General features: G+C 38.9%; 1 protein-coding gene across 2 annotated transcripts; it reads left to right on the top strand.

Annotated features, from left to right (window-relative positions):
* Window positions 1-700: 700 nt before the first annotated feature.
* Window positions 701-26935, top strand: ADAD1 (adenosine deaminase domain containing 1). Of its 2 annotated transcripts, none has more exons than XM_049770075.1 (11): window positions 701-860; window positions 1276-1464; window positions 5316-5483; window positions 6669-6737; window positions 8942-9067; window positions 11147-11270; window positions 13279-13416; window positions 15978-16207; window positions 19393-19630; window positions 23897-24029; window positions 26822-26935. In XM_049770075.1, exons 1-11 carry the CDS (start codon window positions 701-703, stop codon window positions 26933-26935), a joined length of 1689 nt encoding a protein of 562 aa, XP_049626032.1. The 2 variants fall into 2 exon arrangements, with proteins under 2 accessions (XP_049626032.1, XP_049626030.1); XM_049770073.1 differs by having other exon boundaries at window positions 13246-13416.
* Window positions 26936-27582: the final 647 nt, after the last annotated feature.

The following is a 27582-nucleotide window of genomic DNA, read 5'->3' as shown; positions in this document are numbered from 1 at the left end:
GGGGGGGAGGATGCTGGGGCAGTCGGTGATTGGACGAGACAGGCACGCGGCTGGGGGGGAAGAAGTGCCGGAGCGGTTGCTGATTGGACGAGACAGACACGTGGGCGGTACTGCTGGGGCAGTGGCTTTTAAGAGCCCTGTGCAGGCGCGGGGGCGCTCCCTTCGAACGCCACAGCGAGGTCACGACTGGAAGGGGGCAACGGCTGTGCAGCTGTGAGCCGAACCGGGCCTGGCGTCTGCGTCTGCGTTGGGCAGGAGGACCGCGTGGTGGGTGGGGTACGCCATTGTGAGGGCCCCAGGAACCCTCTCTCAGTTCTGGGGTGCCACCTGGGCTCCAGGCAGGAGGGACAGACGCAGGGAGTGAGAAGAACCCCGAGGGAGGCGAAACTGGGCGTCCCGGAAGTCAAGAGGGGTCCTGGAGCCTACCCCTGAGGTCGGGGAAGGCCCAGAACCCGGAGGTCAAAGGTCACAGGGGGTGGGTGGCCAAGGTCAGGGGGCCCAGAGGTCGGGAAGGGACAGACCTGGGAAAGCTCTGGGGCTGGGGGGAGGCTGCAACAGGGGCACAGGGACCACGTTTGTTGCGAGGAAGGAGGAGCGGGCGTTGAGGGGCCTGAAAAGCGAGGACTCCTACTGGGAGGTGGGTCTCACCTTACGTGCGCTTCCTTCCCCGCAGTTTCCTTGTGATTGGCCAGTTGAGAAAATGTCAGGCCACAACGACTGGTTCCAGAGCTCCCGCGCCCCCAGCTTCGCTCAGATGCTGAAGAAGAACCTGCCGGTGCAGTCGCCCATGCAGACGGTCACCACACCCCCTGGATTCTCGAGCCTGACCTCGATGGCCTCCAAGGTCACTCCGGTGACAGGTGCGGCCCTTCCTTCCTTCCCGCCGGGACTGGCATCTCGCCTAGGTTGTACCCCGCCCCCCCCCAAGGGCAGTGTTGTGTGACACAGATGTTCACTTGAGCATGGAAGGCAGGGAGGAAGCTAGAGTCCAGGGTCTCCCTGCTGCTCTCGACCTGGTTACCACCCCGGCCTTATTAACGTGTGGTCTTCTGCTTTCGGTGGGAGTTTCGGTGTATCTTTGCCACAGTCATAGCTTCTGCATAACAGGTCGCATGATCTGTGTGTGTCAGAACTAGTGAGTAGAAACAACTTGAGATGAGAAGCAGATAATTACGTGTCTTTGGAACAGGTTTCCATTTTAGGGAAAGGTTTGGTGGTTTTTTTTTTTCCTTACTGTTTTCTACCAAGTTGACAAGTATAAACATTTATTTTTAGGTAATTTTCCAGAACCACTGCTTTCCAAAGGTCTTTCATCTCTATCAAATCCTGTTCTCCCTCCGAAGAAAGTACCAAGGGAATTTATAATGAAATACAAGCGTGGAGAGATAAACCCTGTGTCAGCCTTGCACCAATTTGCACAAATGCAGAGGGTTCAGCTTGACCTTAAGGAAACTGTAACAACTGGCAAGTATAAAACTGATTATTCCTAAAAAATATTAATTTCCTATTAAAAGAAGAAAATAAAACTGGTGGGTAGGGCAGAGGTAGGGCGTTTGCCTTGCACACGGCTGTCCCAGGACTGACTTTGGTTCAATACCCAGCATCCTCTATGGTCCTCCAAGCCAGGAACGATTTCTGAGTGCATAGCTAAGAAAACTGGTACTTTATTTCTATATTCATGTAATAGTGGGATCAGTCTCACAATTACTAATATGTTTTGAGAACTATACTTCATAAGTTTTTATGCTCACATTTTAATTTGGGAGTTATTGAACCCGGTGGTGTTCAGTGTTTATTCCTGGCTCAAGGGACTATGTGAGGTTCTTGGTGTCGAATCCAAGTCAGTCACAGTCAATTCAAGCTTCCTACCCATTATACTGTCCAGTCCCCACATTTTGAACTTTTTTAAGCCTAAACAAATAAGTCGCAAAATCACTGAATTTTAATTTGTGCACTCATGACTAGTGGAACTGAAATCAGCCTTGAGGATTATTTTTGTTCACAAATTATTTCTTGTAAAACATTTTAAGATTAAGTACTTGGGGGGCTGGAGAGATAGCATGGAAGCAGGGTGTTTGCCTTGCATGCAGAAGGACAGTGGTTCAAATCCCGGCATCCCATATGGTCCCCAAGCCTGCCAAGAGCAATTTCTGAGCATAGAACCAAGAATAACCCCTGAGTGCCACCAGGTGTGACCCCAAAACAAACAAAAGATCAAGTACTTAGACTAGTTATGTTTTGAGAAAGATTTTGTATTGATGTCTAACAAAATTGATCATATTTGGCTTCTTAAATTTAAGGTGTAGAGATTAAAAAAAAAACAAACAGCACTGGGCCCGGAGAGATAGCACAGCGGTGCTTGCCTTGCAAGCAGCCGATCCAGGACCAAAGGTGGTTGGTTCGAATCCTGGTGTCCCATATGGTCCCCCGTGCCTGCCAGGAGCTATTTCTGAGCAGACAGCCAGGAGGAACCCCTGAGCACCACTGGGTGTGGCCCAAAATCCCCCCCCCAAAAAAAAAACAGCACTTAGATGATAATTGTGTGCAAATTTTTTTCTCCATTTTCTTAACCTTGAAAACGTGTGCATAGGGAGACTGCAGCCGTACATACATGTCAGAGCAGAAAGCATGTCAGATTTTGCCTCGTAAAGGAAAGGGTATGTAATCAGGTGCTTGTAAAAGTTAGAGTAAGCTAATGGTATTATAGAAAGAAGCACAAAGCTTAATAAAAGTGAGGCCAGAGAGATAGTACAGCAGGTAAGGCACTTGTCTTACGCACAACCAACCCATGTTTGATCCTCATCCTGCATAGTCCCCCAAGCCCTCTAGGAGTGATTCCTTAGTGTAAATCAATAGTAACCCCTAGGGGCCGGGCGGTGGCGCTGGAGGTAAGGTGCCTGCCTTACCTGCGCTAGCCTAGGAGACGGACCGCGGTTCGATCCCCCGGTGTCCCATATGGTCCCCCAAGCCAGGAGCAACTTCTGAGCGCATAGCCAGGAGTAACCCCTGAGCGTCACCGGGTGTGGCCCAAAAAACCAAAAAAAATAGTAACCCCTAGTTACTGCAGGTGTGGCCCAAAAACAGGGAAAAAAGATTAATAAATGTGCACACATCACTTATCAAGTACTTTGATTCAATTATCTCCTAGCACTAACTTTTGCAGTGGATCTCAGAGTTAACATCTTTGTAAAAGAAATTAAAATTTAAGGTCACCAGAGTCCTTGTAGTAAGAATGATTTTTTAAATGAAATAATAGTGAATTGGTGATGAAAATATGGCTTTTATAAAAAAAATCCATATTTTTTACTAGATCTTGTTAAGTTGGATAGCTTCTTGTGATCAGAAGTATGGGCTTAATTTAGTTATCTTTCTATCATTGACCTCAGGCTGCCTATGGAAAATGGAAAAGCTGCTGGTCACAGTAAGGGAAAACTGACCAGAGCAGGATCTTTTAACAATAAATATTCAAACACACAACCTATTGTTTCATGTTCATAATCACATTTAATCATTTTATTCAATAGGTTTGGTAGTGAAAAGCAGAGTATTAGTGCTTTTGAATAAACTTTACAGGAGTATTTGGTCCACCTTAATATGAAGAACGTAAAGTATTAACTGGGTAAAGTGTAATGAAAGTTTCCATCCTCTGACAGTACTTGTTAACAAATGTGATGTATAATATAGGAGGGAAGAATCATCTGGAAAACTTAGTGCTATTATTTAGTAAATTTATATTGGAACACAGGTGATTATGATAGAAGGAAGTTGAGGAAATGAGGTCATAAATGGTAGATGGAAATAGTTTTCCCAGAGGCATTCAAACGCTTCTTGTAAAATCCTGATGGTCATCTTAAAATGTCCAAACTAGGGGCCGGAGCAGTGGTGCAAGTGGTAAGGCATCTGCCTTGCACTTACTAGCCTAGTTCGATCCCCTGGCATCCCATATGGTCCCCCAAGCCAGGAGTGATTTCTGAGCACATAGCCAGGAGTAACCCCTAAGTGTCATCAGATGTGGCTGGAAAAAAATGTGCAAACTAGTGGTGAATGTAATATTTGGTAATAGGATAATGATGAAATAAGGCTTATGTAACTTTGTACCTAGCTATCCATACTCAGTACTGAGACTAAGTTCCCTGAAAGTTTAATGCTTGAATACCAATAAACACAACTGAAAATTAGATAACCCAAAGGTTTTTATTTTTATTTTTATTAAAATGTAAACATTCATTTTTATTAAAAATAACTGTAGATTTATGAAAAATTGGGGACATAGAGCATACACTGTGTGTGAGACCTTAACTATTATTCTCACTGCCATTTAGCCCTTGTGTATGGTCAGACTGGTTCTGGTGGCCCCTAAAACCAAAGCACCACCAAACCCAAGAAGCACTGCATTACCAGGTTGGCCACTGAACTCTCAGGCCATTACCACTAACTTGAGCACTGCTGGGAATTACCCCCAGGGAGGTTTCTTTAAAAAAGTAAATGTGGGGGCCGGGCGGTGGCGCTGGAGGTAAGGTGCCTGCCTTGCCTGCGCTAGCCTTGGATGGACCGCGGTTCGATCCCCCGGCGTCCCATATGGTCCCCCAAGCCAGGAGCGACTTCTGAGCGTATAGCCAGGAGTAACCCCTGAGCGTTACCGGGTGTGGCCCAAAAACCAAAAAAAAAAAAAAAAAGTGTGTAAAGATTAAATTTTACACTTAAGAATACTTGGTTTGGTGTTTGGATATACAGGCTAATTGTTCAGGATGTGTATTTTTAAGCATGTGTGTTTGGGAGGGGGGTTGTTTGTTGGTTTGGTTTTTTGGCTTTTGGTTGTTTTTTTGTTTTTGTTTTGTGAATCCTCCTATGGCAATGATGGATTGAATTACTTTACTATAACTCGTATGTGTGTTCATGTACCTACCTTTAAGGATTTCTTTAACAGAAACCCTTTCTAGTGATTGTAAGAGCATTTAAGTTGTGAAGGTAGAGATAATTCCAGAATCTACATATTTTACCTCTCACTGGCTATTTGATAAATATTTGGATGCTAATCATCGCCACATTATAAAAGACACTCATTTCTTGTATGACTTATACTTTAAAGCTAACACTTCTATTCACCCTGAATCTGTAGCCAATAGTGGCAAATTGAAAAATTCCTCAACTAATTCAGAAGTCCTCCCATCTTTATCTTTAGTCTGTATTGACCCTACAGGAAAACTTTAAGGCCAGGATGGTTTCTAGAATATATTTGAATGTTTCCCACATAAGGTATCATTGGCAACTGATAACTTAAGTATGATAGCATTCATTCTGAGTTCCTTCTCCAGGTAATGTATTGGGACCATATTTTGCTTTTTGTGCTGTGGTGGATGGTATTCAATACAAGACTGGACTGGGACAAAACAAAAAGGAATCTAGATCAAATGCAGCAAAATTGGCTCTGGATGAGCTTCTGCAATTGGAAGAACCTGAACCAAGAATTTCAGAAACATCGGGTAAAAGCTCTTATTTTTAAGTATTTGTAAAAGGTATTTATTTCCAGAATGTATTACCTGAAAGATATATGATAGTTAAGAGTTACTTGGCAACTACTGGCATTTCACAGTAATTAAAGGTAATTTTAAGTAACACCAAAAGATGTGACTGAACTGCCTTACAGCTTGTCAGATTATCATTGAATCCAGTCCTGAAATGCTTTCTCTGTTATTTATTGTAATTTTTATTTATTGTAATTTTATCATGTCCTGTGCATTTGTTACAGGTACTTAATGTAGTTTGTGAAATTTTCCTATGTAAAACTTAGTGGCTTCTTAAGTATCAAAGCAAATAGTTAAAAATGGAAACTCCAAAAATAGGATGAATATTTAGGTTGAACTATAGAACCTGGAAGGACAAGCATTTCCCTCAAAACCAGTGTATATCTATCTACTGGGGGAAGAATATTTAAAGTGGGCCACAGTTAAAACACACACACACACACACACACAAGAATATTTAAAACACACACACACACAAGAATATTTAAAGTGAGCCACAGCTAAAACACACACACAAGAATATTTAAAGTGAGCCACAGCTAAAACACACACACACACACACACACACACACACACACACACACACACACACACACACACACACACACACACACACACACACACACACACACACAGAGCCAGACAAGGGCCTAGAATTTATAAGCCTCTAAAACAAATGCCAGGGGCCTGGAATGATAGTATTACCATGGTAGGATTTTTATTTTGCATGCAGCCCATCTAGGTTTGGTCCCTGGCATCTTATTCATCTTTAATGGTCCCTTAAGTTCACCAGGAATAATTTATACACTAGTGCACAGAGACAGTAAACCAATGGTCATTCTCAATTGTGCCGCCCCCCCCCCCAAAAAAGAGCAAGTTTCATATTAACCACATTCTCATAACATATCTATTACAGAACAAGCTATATAGTAATAAAAGATTATGAAATCTGGAAATTTGCTTCAGTGTAGCAAAGAAAGGTGAGCTAATGTGAGCTCAAACCTGAGCTAATAGATATTTGATAGCATAGAGTTGACAAAAGTAAATATTTTTGGCTTTTAAATCACTGACCACTAAAGTGTGATTCATTATTTTTTAGAACATAGGCCAAATATTCATCATTGCATTTTTCTTTATTTACAGGTCCTCCTCCAATCCCTGCAGAACCTATTGTTTCACCTGAACCAGTATATGTTTCAAAAATTCATTATGGTAGGAAAATTCTTTATGATCTTCAGAAGAATTAAACCCAATTAAAAATTTGTAATGGAGGGGTCAGATTAATAGTTCAGTGGGTAGGTCTCTTACCTTGCATGTGACCAATTGGGTTTGATCCCCAGCATCCCATATGGTACCCCAAGCACCTTCAGGACTAACCTCTATGAGCATAGAACTAGGAATAACCATTAGAGAACAAAGAAAGGAAGGATGAGGGCCCAGAGAGATAGCACAGTGGCGTTTGCCTTGCAAGCAGCTGATCCAGGACCAGAGATAGTTGGTTCGAATTCCGGTGTCCCATATGGTCCCCCGTGCCTGCCAGGAGCTATTTCTGAGCAGACAGCCAGGAGGAACCCCTGAGCACCACTGGGTGTGGCCCAAAAACCAAAAAAAAAAAAAAAAAAAAAAAGAAAGGAAAGATGGAAGAAATAAGAAATGGTCTTTTTTTTTTTATTTTATTGATTTGATTGATTGGTTGTTGTGCCACACCCAGTAATGTTCTGGGTTTACTCCTGCTCTGCACTCAGAAATAGCCCCTGGCAGGCTAGGGGACCATATGGGTGCCGGGTATCAACCAGGTCCCTCCTGAGTTGGTCGCAATCAAGGCAAACATTCTACTGCTGTGCTATCTCTACAGCCCTGAAATGGTCTTTATCTATTATAAAAAATTAGAGAAGAATAGGATGAGGTACTGAGACATTGGTGAAGGGTGTGGTGCTGGACAATTTATGCAAGAACCCCTACCATTAACAGTATTGTAAATCAAGGTTCCTAAAATTAAAAAAAAATTTTTTTAATAGAAAAGGGGTCAGAGTGATAGCACAGCTGTAAGGTGCTTTGCCTTGCATGCAGCTGATTCAGGACGGACAATGGTTCGAAATCCGGCATCCCATATGGTCCCCTGAGCCTGCAGGAGCAATTTCTGAGTGCAGAGCCAGGAGTAACCCCTGAGCACTGCCAGATGTGACCCAAAACCCAAAAATAAATAAATAAATAAATAAATAAATAAATAAAATAAAAGCCAATGAGGCTGGAGCGATAGCACAGCAGAAGGGCATTTGCCTTGCATGTAGCTGACCCAAGACCAACCTGTGTTTGATCCCCGGTATCCCATATGGCTCCCCCCATGCTAGGAGCAATTTCTGAGCATATAGCCAGGAGTAACCATGCGTGTCACTGGGTGTGGCCCAAAAATAAAAAATTTAAATAGAAAAGTAAAGGGTCTATCTGGTTTATCAATTTAATATAGCTGCTTTTTTGAGAGTGCTTTGGTGGACTTGAAATTAATATAAAATCTATATGGACTTCCTACTGCTTTGTGGTTGTCTGGAACATTAATTTCATATAACCTTAATGGAAGTCTAATGCTAAATACCTCCACAAACTACGAAGACAATGGAAGTTATTAGTTGAGTGAACTGGAACCACTTATTTTGTATACATTTATATGTGAAAATAACCTTATTAGTAATTACCGGTAGGAGTTTTTGAAGATTAAATGATTTTATACAGTAAATTAATTACGGAGTAATTAATGAGTAGTAGGTGCATATAACTAGTGAGTATAGTTTTGTAAACACTATATTATATTCTTAACATTATAAGGAACCTTTATATTAGTCTCCAAATTGTACCAGTAATATATTTTTGTTGTCCTAAGGACTAGGTATGACTGTAATAATTCAGTGAACTTTTGGTTGTCTTTCAATATATAGGATATTCCTGTAAGTAAAAAATTATTAGAATTTTCAGTGACTGTTTCATCAATTATAAATCATTGATCCTCTCATGTACAATGCTAAGATCTTTCATAAGGAAATACTGTATCAAAAAAGCTTGAAGCGAGGCCGAAGAGATAGCATGAAGGTAGTGCGTTTGCCTTGCATGCAGAGGACGATGGTTTGAATCCTGGCATCCCATATGGTCCCCTGAGCCTGCAAGGAGCGATTTCTGAGCATAGAGCCAGGAGTAACCCCTGAGTGCAGCCGGGTGTGAGTCCCCCCCCCTCCCCAAAAAAAGCTCAGTAGCTTTTGTTACTTTAAAATTGAATGCCTAAGTTCTCATCTTGATGTAGATCACAACTTTTTTCATAGCCTCTATAAATCTTTATCTTACTAAATTATAAGGACATAATTAGAATGATTGAGACCTCTGAGAAAAATGAAGTGTTTTTAAAATTCATTTTTATTATTTTCTAGAAGGAAGAAATGTTCAGTATGCAAAAATTTCACAGATTGTTCAAGAAACATTTAATCAACTAATTTCTAATCATTCAGAATATCTGAAATGTAGCAATTCATTAGCTGCTTTTATAATTGAAAGAGGTAAGTCCATACATTTTGTATGTTATTTTGTAGAAAAACTTTCTTGTAGCAGTTTTGAACTATTTTTTAATTAAAAATTTTTAACTTTATTTTTTATTGATTAATTGGTTGTTGGGCCACATCCAGCAGCACTCTGGTCCTGGCTCTGCATTCATAAATCACCCCAGGCAGGCTGAGGGACCATATGGGTGCTGGGAATCAAATCGGGTCCCTTCCAGGTCAGCCACAAATAAGGCAAATGCCCTATCACTGTGCTATCTCTCCAGCCCAGTTTTGAAATATTTTTGCCCTTTGCAGTGGTGCTACATTGACTTATTGAATAGGGTCCTTTATGATCTCAACAATAAAGGTAAAATCTGATCAGTAAACAAAAGAAAACTAGAACCAAAAGAAAACTAGTAACCAAAAGAAAACTGCAATGTTTCACATTCAAAAAATTTTGTTGGAACCATTACTAATTTAATCTCTACCATGACATTGAAAAGTGAAGACTCGGGGCCGATGAGGTGGCTCTAGAGGTAAGGTCTGCCTTGCAAGTGCTAGCCAAGGAAGAACCGCAGTTCGATCCCTCAGCATCCCATATGGTCCCCCCAAGCCAGGGGCGATTTCTGAGTGCTTAGCCCGGAGTAACCCCTGAGCATCAAACGGGTGTGGCTCAAAAAAAACAAAAGAAAAGTGAAGACTGTTAAAAGTTAACTTTTTTCAAGTGATAAATTATTTAAATATAAAATAGTATGAACCTCTGCTTTTCCTGAAGCTATTATAATGACTACAACTAAAAGTTATCTCTTTTTTTAACCCTGTAGTGTTCTATATTGGTCATTTATCCAATGTATTTAAAATCTATAATGACTTCTGAATCAACTCTTCAGCAGTGTTTGAGCTGTATTGAGTGATTTTGTGGTCTGGGTGGGAGAGAGAAGGTATACCTCAACAGTTTTTGTTGAATATTTGGAAATTTTCATGGCAGAGGTAAAACCATACTTTTAAAAAGTCTTAAGGTTAAAAATTGTCTAAAATTGTCAGCATGAGTAATGCATTGGTGACAGGTTTATAGAAAACCTTTAGTTGGACTGTGAAAGGAAAAAAAGAACCACATCTTCAGATTTTAAAGAAATCTCATGGAATTCAGCAAAAGGTAAATGAAGCAAAACTGCAGGAAAAAGCTTAAGTTACTTATCTCTTCCTACCAAAAAGCATCTTTTCTCTTTTTTCTCTCACTTCTCTCTCTTCTCTCTCCTACTTTCCCCTTCTTTCCCTTCCTCTCTCCTTTCTTTCTCTCCCTCTTTCTTTCTCCTCTCCCTCTCCTCCCTTCTTGCTCTCTCTCCCTCTTTCTCTCCTCTTTCTCTGTTCTCCAAGTTTTTTTTCAAAAAAATTTCTAGTTTCAGTAAACTAGAAAAACTGTCCTTTGCTTTGAGAGAAAATGGATTTAAAAAAACAGAGACATATGGAGCTGGAGCGTTAGCACAATGGTAGGGTGTTGGCCTTTTAAGCAGCCAATCTAGGATAGAGCCAGGAGTAACCCCTGAACTTCACCAGGTGTGGCCCATAAAGCAAAAAGAAAAACTAGAGACATAAAGTATAATTTGCTTAAGATAGAATTATACTTCCAATAAAGTTTCCTAGCAAGGAAAATTAATCTAGTTATAGAAGAAATAGAGGCATATTTCAAAACCATATCTATCTGGTGATGTGATTGTGGTAAAAATTAAGATGAATTATAATAAAAACATTTTCTTTTCAATGGAAACATTACTGATTTTGGGGACACCCGATAATACTCAGGGGTTACTCCAGGCTCTGCACTCAAAAATCGCTCCTGGCTTGGGGGAACAAATGGGATGCCAGAGGATCGAACTGTGGTTCATCCTGGGTCAGTCATGTGAAAGGCAAATGCCCTACCACTGCACCATCACTCCAAGCCCCAACACTGCTGATTTTTAAAAATTTTATTATTGCAAGACTCAAACCCTTGTGTTAATAAATTTTTTCTCTTTTGGTCAACATATTTTGCTAGCTTTATGATGATAAGATTAAAAATAGGAAAATTCAGAGTGACCTACTCCTGTTAACTTTCAGCTGGACAGCATGAAGTGGTAGCCATAGGCACAGGTGAATACAATTACAGCCAGTGCATCAGGCCAGATGGACGAGTGCTGCATGATACGCATGCTGTTGTCACAGCCAGGCGCTCTCTCCTCAGGTAAGACCACAGAGAAAAGTTGAGCCCTCATCCAAAGAAATCACATAGACCAAAGTTTACAGCAGAAGATAGGATGGGCTCTTTCTTACTCACCCAAACCTTGTCAGTCATTGCAGTGTCTAGTCTGTGGGTTCAGTAGCTTCTACTAGAAAACATTTTGGATGCTAGAGGTTTATTTTATAACTCTTAAAAAATTTTGAGGGACCAGAGTGATAGCGCTGCGGTAGGGCACGCAGCTGACACAGGACGGACCCGGGTTCAATCCCCGGTGTCCCATATGATCATCCCCCAAGCCAGGAGTGATTTCTGAGGGCATAACCAGGAGTAACCCCTGAGTATCACTGGGTGTGGCCCAAAAACAAAACAAAACAGAATTTTTTGAAATGTCAGGAATAGAACCTTAGACCTTCCACAGGCAAGGTATTCACTGCCACTCATTTACAACCCTGGCCCTTATAAGCTGCTGCTTATAAAATTGTAGAATATAGAATGCAAGCTGAATTTTACCCTTTAATTATAGAAATATCCCTTGGTCATACTGCTCATAAGGGCAACAAAATTTGCCATTTGGCAGAGCATAGGTAAGATATTCCTTAGGCCAGTAGTTCTTAAAGAGAAAGGAGAAATGAAATGAGCATGACTAGGCTACCTTTTCCATAAGTATAATGCATTGTTAGAAGTGCATTGCATGTGGGAATGAGAAACCATAAATAATTCTTTTGAAAGTTTCTTCTTATGAAAATGTGAAAAGTAGATTAGTGTTGTTACTATCTGCAGTCTCTACCAGCTTTTGATTCTCAATATTTTCTAAATCAGAAAGCAGCCCCATGTGAGGCAAGCACTTTAAGCCTTGTACTATCTATTGAGTCCAGCTCATATAAAAAACCTTTTCAGTGGGGAAAATTTAAACACAGAGAAGAGAATAGGATAATTAATATTATTGTATAAGAATATTTTGATATCTGGGGCCAAGAGCGGTAGTGCAGCAGTAGGGCATTTGCCTTGCATGCAGCTGACCTAGGCTCCCCCAGCGTCCCATATGGTTCCCCAAGCCAGGAGCAATTTCTGAGCACATAGCCAGGAGTAACCCCTGAGTGTCACCAGGTGTGGTCCAAAAACAAGCAAGCAAACTAAAGGAATATTTTGTTATCTGTAGTCAATGATGATATCTAGCTATCAGTATCTGTTTTTGTTTTTTCTTGTTTTGTTTTTGTTTGTTTTTTTGTTTGTTTGTTTGTTTTTGGGTCACACCCAGCAGCGCTCAGGGGTTACTCCTGACTCTATGCTCAGAAATCGCTCCTGGCAGGCTCAGGGGACCATATGGGATGCCGGGATTCGAACCACTGACCTTCTGCATGCAAGGCAAACTCTACCTCCATGCTATCTCTCCGGCCCTAGTTCTTCCCTTTTAAACACAACTGACAATTTCACAATATTATTCCTATGCACTTTGTTACCAGAATTGTGTGTAACTTCTTGGACAGGCAAGTGGGGATAGAAAGAAGTGAGGCAAGCAGTAGATACTATCTGGTTTTGCTGCACAACACAAAGTCACCTGAGAAAGAAAGGAAGAATGAGTAGTCTGTTGGTTCTTCAGCCAACAGATGTAGAGAAGCAGATACTCTTGCAAGTCCAGGGCAGACAGACTCCAACTGAGGACTTCTCAAAGGTATTAAGAGACTGGGGCCAGATCAATAACTGTGGAAAGGGCATTTGCCTTGCATGCGATCAACCCAGGTTTGATCCTCGGCACCCCATAACATCCCCTGAGCCTGCCTGGGGTGGTTTCTGAGTGCAGAGTCAGGAGTAACCCTTAAGTGTTATCAGTGTGATCCCAAAACAAACAAAGGTATTAGAGACTGAGAGGAATCTAGAATACAAGGGATATTCATTGTTCATGGCACTTGTAGATGAAACTAAATCACATTATTTTGAAATTCCATCACTTGATAAAGATGTAATTCATTTATTTTAGGTACTTTTATCGACAGCTTCTGCTCTTCTATAGCAAAAATCCTACTATGATGGAAAAGTCAGTATTTTGTACAGAACCAGCTTCAAATTTGCTCACTTTTAAACAGAATATCAACATTTACCTCTATATGAATCAGTTACCTAAAGGGTCAGCCCAGATAAAGTCCCAACTGTAAGTATTCTGCATTTCTTTAGGCAGCTATGATTATTTCTCTTGTGTTCTGAATGCCTGTAGTTCAGTATGTCTCTCCATTTTCTACTTTCAGCCATGAGGTGTCTTTGTAGACTGTGGGGACCACAGCTAAGTTCTTTCCATTCAGGCCCATCACTCTATATCAAAATATAATACTTGTGCTTTTCTCTTCTACTGAAAATTCATTGACTTTTCCATAGGAAGTTTTCTTTCTAGTTTCACAAAGTTTTGAGGAAAGTATGGATTTAGTCTGTTCAGACACCTAACATAGAAGCTAAGGAACCCAGCTTGTTTTCCCTGGTCAGTCTGTAGCCAAAATGTCATTATCTTGATAAATGTAGCATCAGTCAACATTAAATTTAAACTATAGCCAAGCATAGAGAAGAAAAAAAAGTCCTCTAGTCTCCAGTAATCCAGCAATATCTATGGTTTATATGTTGTTAAAAATTCAGTGGTCCAGGGGCCAGAGAGGTGTCACAAGCAGTAAGGCGTCAGCCTTTCGTGCACTAGCCTAGGACAGACTGCAGTTCAATCCCCCAGTGTCCCATATGGTTTTCCAAGCCAGGAGCAATTTTTGAGCGCATAGCCAGGAGTAACCCCTGAGTGTCACCGGGTGTGGCTGAACAACCAAAAAAAAATTCAGTGGGCCAGAAAGAGTACAGCAGGAAAGGCACTTCTTTTGTATACAACTGACTGAGTTCAATCCCTGGCACCCCATATTGTCCCCCAAGCCCACCAGGAATTATTCTTGAATACAGAGCCAGGAGTAATCCCTGAGTACCACTGGGTATGGCCCAAAATCAAAACCAAAAAAATCCTTTCAATAACAACTTTGTTTTTAAAATTGGAGGTGGAGGTGTAGCACCCAGATGCAGCAATACTTAGGTATTGCTACTGGCTCTGCTCTCAGGGATCAATTCTGACAGGACTGGGGGTTGAACCTAGGTTGGTTGTGTGCAATGCAAGCTCCTAATTCACTGTACTATTATGTCTACTCAATAACAATTTTGAAAAAGGCAATACATATTCTTAGAGACTTTATGAAAATTAATCTTTTTTGTACGTGTTTTCTTGGAGATGAATCTTGAATAACATATGACAGGTTTATTACTTCCTTGTTTTATTTTAAAATGTTTTCACATGGAGCCAGAGAGATAATACTAGCATTAAGGGTCTTACCTTGCTTTTATTCTCAGCACTGCATATGATCTACTAAACACTACCAGAAACAATCCATGAGCACCACCAGGGGTGACCCAAAGACAAAAAAATAATTTCATATAAAGATAATAATAAAGTGGTAGGAATAAAGGTTAGTTTTTCACCATACTGTCCAACAGTAGTTGAGTGTATGAAGAAATTGTGATAGAAAATGAAATGTTACTCAGCTAACCAGTGATGAAATCTTGCAGTTTACTACAGCATGGGGTGACATGCTGAGCGAAGGTGTCAACGCAAAAACAAATACTGAGTGATCTCTCATGTGGAATGAGATTATAGTAATCATATATTAAATAATATATAAATAAAAAACAGTGGCCAACAATAATAGACTGAGAATTTCCCTATAAAACAGAGAGATGTGAGTATTTCTGAGAGAGATGTGAGGGGTAGAAGGGCACTAAAGACAGTGATGCAGGGATAGAACAGTGTTCTTAGATGAGGGGGATGGATGGGCAGTAGAGACAGTGGTGCAGGGAAGTAGTGCAGGACAGTGGTACACTCTAGTGGGCATGGGATAGCAATGTTGTATTACTGAACTATTAATATTAACACATGTATCTAATGTGTCTAAGAAAATATGTTGGCTATGGGGCAAGGGAGCTAATTTAAGTGGTAGAATTCATGCCTGATTTTTAGTTGGTTTGGTTTTTTTTTTTTTTGCTTTGGTTTGGTCTTTTTGGTTAATTGGGGTGATTTTGGACCACAGCCAGCAATGCTCTGGGATAACTCCTGGCTCTGCAATCAGGAATAACTTCTGGCAGTGCTTGGAGCACCATTTGGGATACCAGAGATCAAACTCAGCAAATTCATCTTGTGCAAGGAAAGTGCTATCTCATCAGCCACCCAGAGCCACCACATCTCTCCCCCTGACCCTACAAGCACTTGCTGACCAAACGTCATTGGTGTGTCCTCTATTTGAGAAACAAAAAGTTAACTTTGAGGCCAGAAAGTATCGGAGTAAGATGCTTTCCTTGCATGCAGTCAAATCCCAGTTTAATCTCTGACATCATATATATCCCTGAGCACTCCCTTTAGTGATTTTTGAGCACAGAGCCAGATATACTGCCAGGTATGGCCCAGAAACAAATAAACTTTGATTAATTGCTATGAGTGTAAAGAATGACAGTAATACAGAATTTATCTTTGCCAGAAGTTCCAAATATAGTTTCATTAATTTTGTCTAACTACATCCCCATCTTGCTTATGTTTGCATCTATTTTGTTACAAAGTTAAGTGCAATTTAGAATAGCTCTTAAGTACATGCATATTTGTAGATTTTAGTCAACTTTGTTTTTAATAAAATTATTTTTCTCTAGGCGTCTTACTCCACATTCCATAGCTGCATTTGAAGCCAATGAAGAACTGAGTCTCCACGTAGCTGTTGGAGGAAAGATTTATCTGACAGTCTACTGTCCTCCAGATGTTATTAACAGAGTCAGTAGTATGTCCTCCAGTGACAAATTGACCAGATGGGAAGTGCTGGGTGTACAGGGGGCATTGCTGAGCCACTTCATACAGCCAGTTTACGTCAACAGCATACTTGTTGGTGAGTGGGATTTCTTGTCTTCTAGGCCCTTCCACTGAAATCATTGCAGTTATCAATATATAAGAGCAGATATTGTTTATTTAGGGTAAAACATAGCCATTAATTTGATGAGCTTCTCATTTCTAAGTAGCTTGAATATTATCACATCATTTTTGTCATCTTACTGGAAAACAAAGAATTAATATTTTAGTTAGCCAATTAGACAGACTTTTTCTTGTATTTATACTTTTGTTTATTCAACTTCAGTTTTCCCTTTTCTGAAAAAAGGAGCTTCCTTGAACTTCTCTAATTCAGTTTAAGGGCCAAGGATGATGTTTAGTAGTGTGTTTGAGGATTTCTGTGTGTGATATCCTGTGTTTGATCCCTAGCACTATAAAAAGAAAGAAACAAATCTAATTTAAAATTTTACATTTTTCCAGGGCCAGAGAGATAGCATGGAGGTAAAGCGTTTGCCTTTCATGCTGAAGGACAGTGGTTCAAATCCCGGCATCCCATATGGTCCCTTGTGCTTGCCAGGGGTGATTTCTGAGCATAGACGCAGGGGTCTCAAACTCAATTTACCTGGGGGCCGCAGGAGGCAAAGTCGAGGTAATCCTTAAGTAGTAAGCCTTGAACATCGGGGTGTGTGACCCAAACAACTAAAACAAAACAAAACAAAAAAAGATTCCTCTAGGGCAGGGCCACAAAATGTTGTATGGAGGGCCACAAATGGCCCGAGGGCCGAGAGTTTGAGACCCCTGGCATAGAGGCAGGAGTAACCCCTGAGTGTTGCTGGGTGTGACCCAAAAACCAAACAAAAAAAAATTTTTTTTTACATTTTTTCATGAAGTAAAAAAATAAAATGTTTATTTTAGTTCTTACCCTTTTGCCTTTTTGTTTTTGTTTTTGGGCCACACCAGTGATGCTCAGGGTTACTTCTGGTTATGGGCTCAGAAATCGCTGCTGGCTTGGGGACCTTATGGGATGGCAGGGGTCAAACTGAGGTCCATCCTGAGTCAGCCATGTACAAGGCAAATGCCTTACCACTGGGCTCACTCTGGCCCCTTGCCTTTTTTTTCCCCCTTTTTCTTATATTTGACTACTACATAGTTTTGATTATCAACTAGGAAGTAATAGACCCAAAATAACATGTTAGGAACTTTATTTTTTGGTGGGGTTATTATAGAGAACTATGATTTAAATGGTTTTCTAATATCTTAGGGATCAGAGCTCCAGGTCTTAATAGCATTAGTGCCTTCAAAGCAGAACTACCCTCACTTGACTCCTACCTGTTCCCAGACTTTGGTGACTATTTCATGTTCCACTATACATACATACATATATATATATATATATTATTATTATTATATTATAACTTCCCAGAGATAATTTTATTGGATTTGGGTGGCACTATTTCTGATTCACTTGGTTTTTATTTTTCCACTTCTATAGTTTGTTTATTTAGGAAATAGTTAAGTTGTATTTTTCTGATTACCGGGTAATTTATATAAATTTATATAAATTATTTTATTGCCATTTTTGTGTGGTTTGTATTTAATTATTAAAGGAAAGTGTTTATTTTATAATATGGAAATTATTTTCCTTATGTAGGAAATATGCTTACTTTTTTCATAATTCTAAAGATTGCAAAGCATATTCAGTGGTAACCTTTGTGTCTAGTCTAGTGACTGCCCAGGTACCAGTTTTTATAAAACTCTGGTGGCCATTCATACTAATTTATTGTTTTTCTTTCCAAATAGTTTCTCTCATTGAAGTAAATGCATGATGTATGCATTATAATAATTGCCTTTTTATTTTACCCAAATGAAATTACCTGTTTTAGACTATTCTGTAAAAATCTTTGTTATTAAATTTATATTTTGGAAATGTTTTCTTATGTGTTTAAGAATTTCCCTGTTATCCTTGGCTAGTTGTATATTTTGGGGGGGTAAGAGGAATATTTCTGTATTTGACTGTCATGTTGCACCAGGCAGTAAGGAACACTGTAGTAACAAATCAACATAAAATGGAGCTGGAGTGATAGCACAGTGGGGAATTGCATTTGCCTTGGACACAGCTGACCTGGGTTCAATCCCTGGCATCCCATATGGTTCCCTGTGCCTGCCGTGAGTAATTTTTGAGTACAGAGCCAGGAGTAACCTCTGAGTGCCACCAGGTATGGCCCTAAAACCAAATAAACAAAAATGGCTTCTGCCCTTGTTCTTAGCATCTTGGTGAGACATATTTAAAGATGTTTTGTTGATTGGGTTTTTTTATTTCTTAAATATTGCAGATTAATGTATGGCATGTTGTGTTTTGAGTTCTGGGTATATATACTTTTTTCCCCACCCCTGCATACATACTTTTTTTTTCTTTCTTTCTAGAGGAAAAGAGGAAGAAAGAGAACTGTAAAAATGTTTAAGAAAAATAAAAAAGGTGTAGTGAAGGTGAGCTGAGATTAGGAGGGAAGAGATTAGGAGAGAGAGAAGAGAGTGTATACATACTTTTTAAAGTCACAAAATACTCAGAGGTAGAGAGATAAACACAAAATAGTCTCACTCATCTCTGGGATTTAAGAAAAATAAAAGACATGATTGTAATAATATCCAGAGACAATAGAGATGAGGGCTGGAAGGATTGGTCCATGGTATAAAGTTTACCATAACAAGTGGTGAGTTCAGTTAGAGAAATAACTACACTAACAACTATCATGACAGTGGTAGTGAGTGAGATAAATAGAATGCCTGTCTCAAATACAGGCAAGGGAAGGAGGAGGATGGAGATAGAAGCATTGGTGGTGGGAAGGTTGCACTGGTAAAGGGGAGTGTTCTTTTTGATGACTGAAACCCAACTATAAACATGTTTGTAATCATGGTGCTTAAAGATATTATTATTAAAAAAATAAAGTCACAAAATACTAATCATAAGGTTCTCAATAGCCAGGACACCATGTTTCGCTAGGGATCAAACTCAGGCCTCCCAATTTAAAGCAGGCAGTTAAAACCTTTGAGTCATTTCTCTGTTCCTGGATGGAAATTATGCAATACCTTATCTGTTACAGAATATAAAAGCTAAGATATTAGGTATTAGAAAATTACAAGAGAGTAAGAAATGGACTTGAGTTTTCCAATGACTTACTCATTCTGATATTGGTAGTTTTTTGGTATTGAATTCTTCTGAGTATTTGTTTTGTTTTTGCTTTCCAGGTAATGGGAATTGCAATGACACGAGAGGCTTAGAAATTGCTGTGAAGCAGCGCGTTGATGATGCACTCACTTCAAAACTCCCAATGTTTTACTTAGTCAACAAGCCTCAGATTAGTTTAGTTCCTTCTGCATATTATCTTCAAACAAACTCGGAGTATAAAACTCTGAGTTTAAATTGGGCACAAGGGGACATTTCTTTGGAGATTGTGGATGGTCTAAGTGGAAAGGTCACTGAAAGGTTAGTATTGCTAATTTCTTGGATATAAGATTAAGTAGAGGCATTTATTACATTTTTTTATTTTCAAAACTTTGCTATAGTTGTAATTCTACACAATAATAGGTAACCTTAATTGTAGCTATGTTGTAAAAATGTACTAAATAAAAAAATGTTTTCTGGGGCCGGGAAGGTGGCGCTAGAGGTAAGGTGTCTGCCTTGCAAGCGCTAGCGTAGGACGGACCTCGGTTCGATCCCCCGGTGTCCCATATGGTCCCCCCAAGCCAGGGGCAATTTCTGAGTGCATAGCCAGGAGTAACCCCTGAGCGTCAAAACGGGTATGGCCCAAAAACCAAAAAAAAATATATATATATGTTTTCTGAACATTATGGGACTCCTGAGATTGCCTAGGGAGAGAAGGAGCCAACATTCAGAATCAATACCAGAACTAATTCTCCAGTGTCATTTCATGACGTTAGAGTTAGAGTCATGTAATGCTAATTCTTCACAAGGTAGACAGCAAAAAAGTATTGAACTCCAGACAATATAGTATAAGTATTTATCATTGTTCTGTAGGTTCTTAAATAGTATATGTATATTAAAAAAAGCGTATTCTTAACTTTTAAAGAAGTTAGTCAAATCTACCTATGTTGTGTAAAATTTATCTGTCTCTATTTTGTCCACTTGATCAAACCACTACTAGCTGAAATAATTGAAATAGTAATTGACCTTTTCTTTGTTTGATAAGCTAAAACAAAGCTGAATAGAAAAAACTTTTAAAAATGTTTATCAAGTAATGGAAATAAGTTTAGAAAATGAATTAAACTAGAAGTACAAAAAATGGTAGAATATAGACCAAGTTATAATCTATTACATAAAGCTGATTTTCTGTGAAAATATTATATCAAGGACCAAAGAAATGGTACAAAGGCAAAGGAACTTATTCTGCACTTGGTGAACCCCATTTCAATCCAGGCACCACATAAGGTTCCCCAAGCACTGCCAGGAGTAACCCCTGAGCACTGTCAGGTGGCGCAAAAGAAAACCTCAAGAATATCATCAGTTTATCTCATATCTTATATGGTCTCCTGAGGCCCAGGTTCAGAACTGGCAAATGTCTGCTCTGTTCATGTCTACTCTATTCACCAAAATGTCAGGGGCCAGAGCAATAACACAGTGGATAGGGCATTTACCTTGCATGCAGATAACCTAAGTTCTATCCTTGACATTCCATAAAGTTCCCTCAGTGCTCCAGAAGTGATTCCTTAACACAGAGCTAGGAGTAATCTCTGAGCATCGCCAGATGTGGCCCAAAAACAAAAAACAAAAAAAAGTCACAGGGATAGCCTAAATGGAAAAAAAAAAAAAAAAAAGAAAGAACCCAAAATAGTGATGGAGTATGATGGCCAAGAGGAATGAAGAATTCGGATAATTTTTGTAATTAACAAGGACAACTGAATATTTATAATAGACTTACCATAGCAGAAAGCAGTGTGTCTGTGTACCCCTTAATTAGAAACAAAAATAGTATTTACCTGTGTAAATAAATGGAAGGTGGGGATGTATTTCTTTTTTTATTTTTTTTACTTAAAATTATATGTCAGGCTGCCTGTAGTTATTCCCATGACAGTATGCTTCAAGGGCAGAGAAACCCCTGTATCACATAGGCCAAGGCCCTTTCTAATCTCCCCAATATTTACTGTGCCTATACAAAAAAAAAAAGCACAATTTATTTTTTTCTTCTTTTTTTTTTCTTTTTATTTCATGCTTGTAGTTATTGTCAGTGGTTGTCTTTATTGTTATAATGCTTTTTTGTAGTCAGTGGTTTTGGGTATTTTTTTTGTTTGATTTTTGTGTTTTTTATTGTTTTTGTCTGTTTCTGTATATTTTTTGTCTTTCTGTTATGTTTTTCTTCTTTTTTCTCTTCTTTTAAATTGATATTTATAACCTCTACACAGACTCCTCCCTATTTTTGTTAGTTTTTTTATTTTTTTTTCTTTCTTTTCTTTTTTCTTTTTTTTTTCTATTTATTTTTTTCTTGAAACAGAACCGCATAATTTGAATCATCTTGTTCTGCCTCATAAATTGAGGGGAAAAATGGATGGTACCAAGACCAAACAGTTGTATGAACATTGAGTAGAAAAAAAATGATCCAAAGTCAGTGACAACAAAATCGATACCCATTCTACAACAAAGCTATACACAAAGGGGACCACTTATACTAGCAGCTCGGGGAACAAAAGAGTGAGATAAGGGATGCATGCTGCAAATGGGTGGAGGGAGGACAACACTGCTGGTGGAAATGCCCCTGATTCAGTATCACTATGTACCTAAAATATTGCTGTGAAAGATTTGTAATTCACTTTGGTCACGGTAAAAATTATTTAAAATTATATGGTCAGGCTCCACCAACTACAGAAGATGGATTAAAATGACACTGAAGAAGCAGAACTGCTAGAACCACAAAGAAAGACTTCATCATAAGCTCCATTCCTTGAGCTGCACAGTCACCACGATCTCTAAATACAGAGGTCTGATTTTACCATCCAAGACGAAGCAGAAGTCTTCCATACACCACAAAAGCACCAAGGAGAGAGTAAATGATCATGCAAGGAGTCTGTAGTTAATCCCATGACAGTATACTTCTGGGGTGGAGAAACCCTGTATCTCCTAGGCCAAGGGAATTCCCTCTACATTATCCCCAATAGTTACAATGCCTATGCAGAGGGGAAAAGAAAAGAAAAGAAAAAACACAAAACAATAATTTTTCCACATATTTATCGATTGATCAATTTTTTTGATGTCTTTAGTGTAGAGATTGAAGTTGATGTCTCCAATATTATTTTATCTTATCTTTCTCTTTCTTTTTGCACACCAGCATAATTTGATTTCAGAAACGACACTGTTGTGTGGTGCTTGTCTTTATTGCTGTAGTGCTCACTGGATATTTAATTTGATATTTCTGTATTGTTGTGGCGTTTCAGTTACCTTTTTCACATCCTCAAAGTGAGGTTGAAAGCCTCTAGAAGGACTCCACCCATTTTCAGCATATTTGACTTTTTTTCCTCTTATTTTGTACCTCAATCTATTGCTTTTCTTTCCTTCAAACAAAACCACATAACTTGATTTATCTAGCTCTGCCTCTTAAATAGAGAGGAAAACAACGGATCAAACCAGGATCAAACAGATATATGATCACTAATAGTAAGCTAGACAAAGAGGGGACCACCTACTCTAGCATCCCAGGGTGTGATGGTGGAGTATATGGGTTGCAGAAAGGGAATTAGGATGGAGGGAGGACATATTTGGTGATGGGTATTACCCTGATTCAATGTTAACGTGTACCTAAAATACTACTGTGAAAGATATGTAAGCCATTATGATAAAAAAAAATTGTGTTTTAATCAGAAATGTTCTTTGACTTACATGTATTATTATGTTATGTTACTATATTATGTTATGTTTACCTCAATATGTTAATCAGTTTTGTCAAAAAAATTATATGGTCAGGCTGGATAACTTCTTTCATTAGTTTTTGTTTTTGGTTTTTGGTTTTTTTTTTTTGGGTTTTGTGGGCCACACCCATTTGATGCTCAGGGGTTACTCCTGGCTATGCACTCAGAAATTGCCCCTGGTTTGGGGGGACCAGATGGGACACAGGAGATTGAACCACAGTTCTTCCTTGGCTAGCGCTTGCAAGGCAGACACCTTACCTCTAGCGCCACCTCTCTGGCCCCCTTTAATGAGTTTTGATAGATGTTTATGCTATCCTATACTTGTAACTCCAATTGAAATTCAGAATTTGTCATTTGCCCCTAAAACATTATGAAACATTAATGGCCCCTTTTACACAATCCTGGTAGAATAAGGATTTTTAATTACACTTAAAACAATACAGTTGTTCCAAATATTCATCAGCTACTTTCCTTTTTTTTTTTCAGGGTCCCTAGGTTCCTCTTGGGCAGGAAGGTCAGGAGGGATGGGAGGGGTTGGGGGGTGAGAGGGGTTGGAGGGTGAGAGGTTGGGGCATAGAGGGGGTTAGGGTATGGGAGAGGTTAGAAAATGGGAAGTGCTGGTTTGGTCAGCTACTTTACTTTTATAATAAAAAACTATTTTAAGAAACTAAGTTATAAAATAAATTGACTTTCAAACAGTAAATATTTAGTGGTTGTTTTGCATTAAAAAATCACTATATGCACTACAGATAACTAAGTATAGACCTGTTATCCCTAAAATAGTCAGACAAGGTATTGAATAATTGATAGTGAATTTTTCCTTCTTTTTTTCTAGTTCCCCATTTAAAAGTGGTGTGTCAATGGCAAGCCGGCTTTGTAAGGCTGCTATGTTAAATCGATTTAACCTGGTTGCCAAGAAAGCTAAAAAAGATGATTTACTAGAAGCTAGTACGTATCATGCAGCTAAGGTAAGCCTTTAAAAGAATCCTATTGATCTTGTAAATAACATTTAAGATAATATGTTATTCTGATGTTATATCAAAAGTTCGTACAATAGTCCCTGAAAATAAGATACTAACATATTTATATATTTTATGATGGTGAAATTAAGTTTTAATTGATGATGCCAAAGTTTAACATGTTTAACAATGGTTACCACTTAAAGTAGCAATTTTAGTATATACTTACTCTGACAGTATTGCTTGAAACCTGTGGCATCTAAGAAAACAAAATAATGAAATTTATTGTATTAGTCATACCTATAAAATATTAACTATTCTAAACTTATATATTAAGATATATATTATATATTGTATTATATATTATACACATTTTTTAAAAAATTGTGAGAGCTTTAATTTCAGCATATGATTTAAGAGGTGATAATTTTTCTATCTTCAAAAATATGTATTCTGGGGCTGGAGTAAATAGCACAGCGGTAGGGTGTTTGCCTTGCACACGGCTGACCCAGAACGGACCTGGATTTGATCCCCAGCATCCCATGTGCTCTCAAGCCAGGAGCAATTTCTGAACATGTAGCCAGGTGTGGTCCGAACACCCCAAAATATGCATCCTGTGGGAGTTGAACTCCCGACACCTGGAGGTAACCCCCTGAATAAAGGGCATGGACAGTCATTTATGGTGCAACTGACAAACTTTATTAGTGGCCCAGCTTATTTTATTATTATCATGACAAAACAAAAGATGGATTCATGTCTAGATGTAGAATGCTATCATCTCATTGGGAACATCTTAAACTAAACTGTCCTAAGCGGAGCCGGGGAGACAGCATGGAGGTAGGGCATTGGTAGGGCATTGGCCTTACATGCAGAAGGACCGTGGTTTGAATCCTGGCATCCCATATGGTCCCCCTCCTGCCAGGAGCGATTTCTGAGCGTAGAGCCAGGAGAAACCCCTGAGTGCTGCCGGGTGTGACCCAAAAACCAAAAAAATAAATAAAAATAAAAAATAAACTTTCCTAAGCAATTAGCAAGGATACTTGGCATAAAATGAGATATGGTAAGAACAAAGTATATTTGGTAAATTAGGTAGGGAAGGAAGCAGGAAACAGCCTTGGAGGGAGTAGTCATGCAGACCTTTGCAGGAATGTGTTGACATAGCCCTCCGCTTCCTCCTTGGAGGACATTCCCCTCTTTCCTGCTTTTAGCAGCGCCTCCAGAGCCCTTTCTTAGGGCCATGTTCCTATGTATTTTTTTTTTTTTTTGTTTTACACACATATGTGTTTAAGGTAGAGTATTTGTATTTGGAAAGTGGGTTTGGTCTACACCTGATGGTGTTCATGGGCTGTACCTGACTAACTTGAGAAGTATTTGGGGTGCTAGGGATTGAATCCTTTGCCAACCATGTGCAAGGCAAACAAATATCTTACCTGCTGTACTATCACTTCAGTCACAGGATTTGGAAATTTTAAAAAGGTATTTGTAAATCCACTTTCTATTTAAATATATTCTTGTACTGAGTGCTGCAATGAATAGTGGGGTGCACACGTACTTTGGGATGATATCCTTCCCAAAGACAATAGAGACAAGGGACAGAAGGTCTGGTCCGTGGTAGGAAGCCTACCACGAAGGGGAGGGTGCAATTAGGATAGAGAAGGAACTACTATGACTATGATAGTTGGAAATGATCACTCTGGACAAGCACTAGGTGCTGAAAGGAGGTAAAATGATAATGCACGATGCCCAACCCTGTTTTGATCCCCAGAGTTCCATACGGTCTGCTGGCTCAGGAATGATTTCTGAACTCAGAGCCAGGAGTAACCCCTGAGCACCACCGGGTATGGCCCAAACCCCCGTCCAAATAAATAAACCATAGGGCCAAATCAATAGTAAGTACAGTAGGTAGAGGGCATGCCTTGCACATGGCTAACCTGAGTTCAATTTCTGAGCACCACCAGGACTGATCAGATAAGTATTGTTGGCAGAGAAACTAAAAAGTGCTTGTACTTCTGTGAAGAATATATACAGGACAAAATAAGGTATTTTGAAAAAATGGTTCAATAGCATCTTTCAGAGTGAGAATACACGCTTAACCATGAAATCCAGCCCTTTCACAAGCATTTGTGCAAGAGAAAATGATGCTTACATCCATAGGAGAGACACATATAAATATTTTGTTTGTGAATGCATAAACATTGTGATAATCTTACACTGCAAGGAACAAAACACAACAGGAATGACTTGGAAAGCATTATGCACCTAAAAAAGCCAACCCAACAGACTACAAGCTATGTGAGTTTATATGAAATTTTTAGAAATAAGACAAGTTCCAGAAGTGGAAAATAGACCTATAGTTTTCTGGAAATGAGAAGACTAGTTTAGATTGGATGGAAGTGCAAGTGTTCCTGGTGGAACTTTCTGTAGATCAAAAAATTGTTTTGCTATTGGACTGTGGTTATGGTTGTATACATTTATTAATATCTGTGAGACATCAAACAGTAAATTCAATGTCAGTTGAGTCTGGAGATATTTTTAAATATGTTTATAAAAAGTGAAGAAAAGCATATTTTCATGGTGGTGATTTGTGATTTTCTGTAATAATTATGTTTATTTTAATTTTAAATGGTAATAAAATGCCTCCTAAGAGTGTTAAGGATAAACTTTCAGCTTCAAAAAAATACTGAGAAAGGAATTTTGAAGTTGAACTTTTAAAATGGCAAACTAAAGATAGGACAGTAGGCTACTTATTTTTTGTAAGTCATTCTGCCTACATTGTTTTATCTCACTCTTTTTCTTTCTAGTGCATGTCTGGTTCCTATCAAGAAGCTAAAACTTTGTTGAAATCGTACTTAGAGCAACATGGCTACGGTTCCTGGATTGTGAAATCTTCCTGTATTGAGCATTTTAGTATGTGAATTAGGAAATCTATTGTCATATTAAAAAACTTCTATTTTTTGTGTGCTTTCACTAGTAAATGTGTTTCAAATTTTTTGGTGGTTTTTGGCTTTAAAAATTAGTCTTAACAAAAAAAAAAGAAATCAGAGTCTTAACAATGTCCAAAGATTGCTGAAAATTTGTAAATACATGTTTAAATTTTTGTTGAGATTTTTTTAATTTTTTATAATTATGTAGCCATTTTTAATTTTTCATTGATGTTACAAAGCCATCACCTTTATTGTAGTTTAACTTTCACTTTTCCAAGTTTTTGCCTAAAAGCTCTTTATATAGGGCCAGGGAAATAGTACAGTAGGTAGGGTGTTTGCCTTGCACATGGCTGACCCAGCTTCAATCCCCAGCATCCCATATGGTCTTCCGAACATCACCAAGAGTAAATCCTGAGTACGGAGCCAGAAGTAACCTCTAAGCATCACCAGATATGGTCAAAAAAACAAAACAAAACAAAACAGCCCTTAATACAATTTGTATAGCATCTTAGGTCTTTTATTAAATATTAGAATCTAAGAATAGAAATAATTATTATCAAATATTTGCCTAGTATTTGTCACATCATTCTATGCTATAGTTTAAGGCTAAAAATTATTCATATCAAAGAAGTTTTTTT

This window comes from Suncus etruscus, chromosome 3 (genome assembly GCF_024139225.1).
Source record: "Suncus etruscus isolate mSunEtr1 chromosome 3, mSunEtr1.pri.cur, whole genome shotgun sequence".
NCBI lineage: Eukaryota > Metazoa > Chordata > Mammalia > Eulipotyphla > Soricidae > Suncus > Suncus etruscus.
This window is presented reverse-complemented; position numbering and strand designations above follow the sequence as displayed.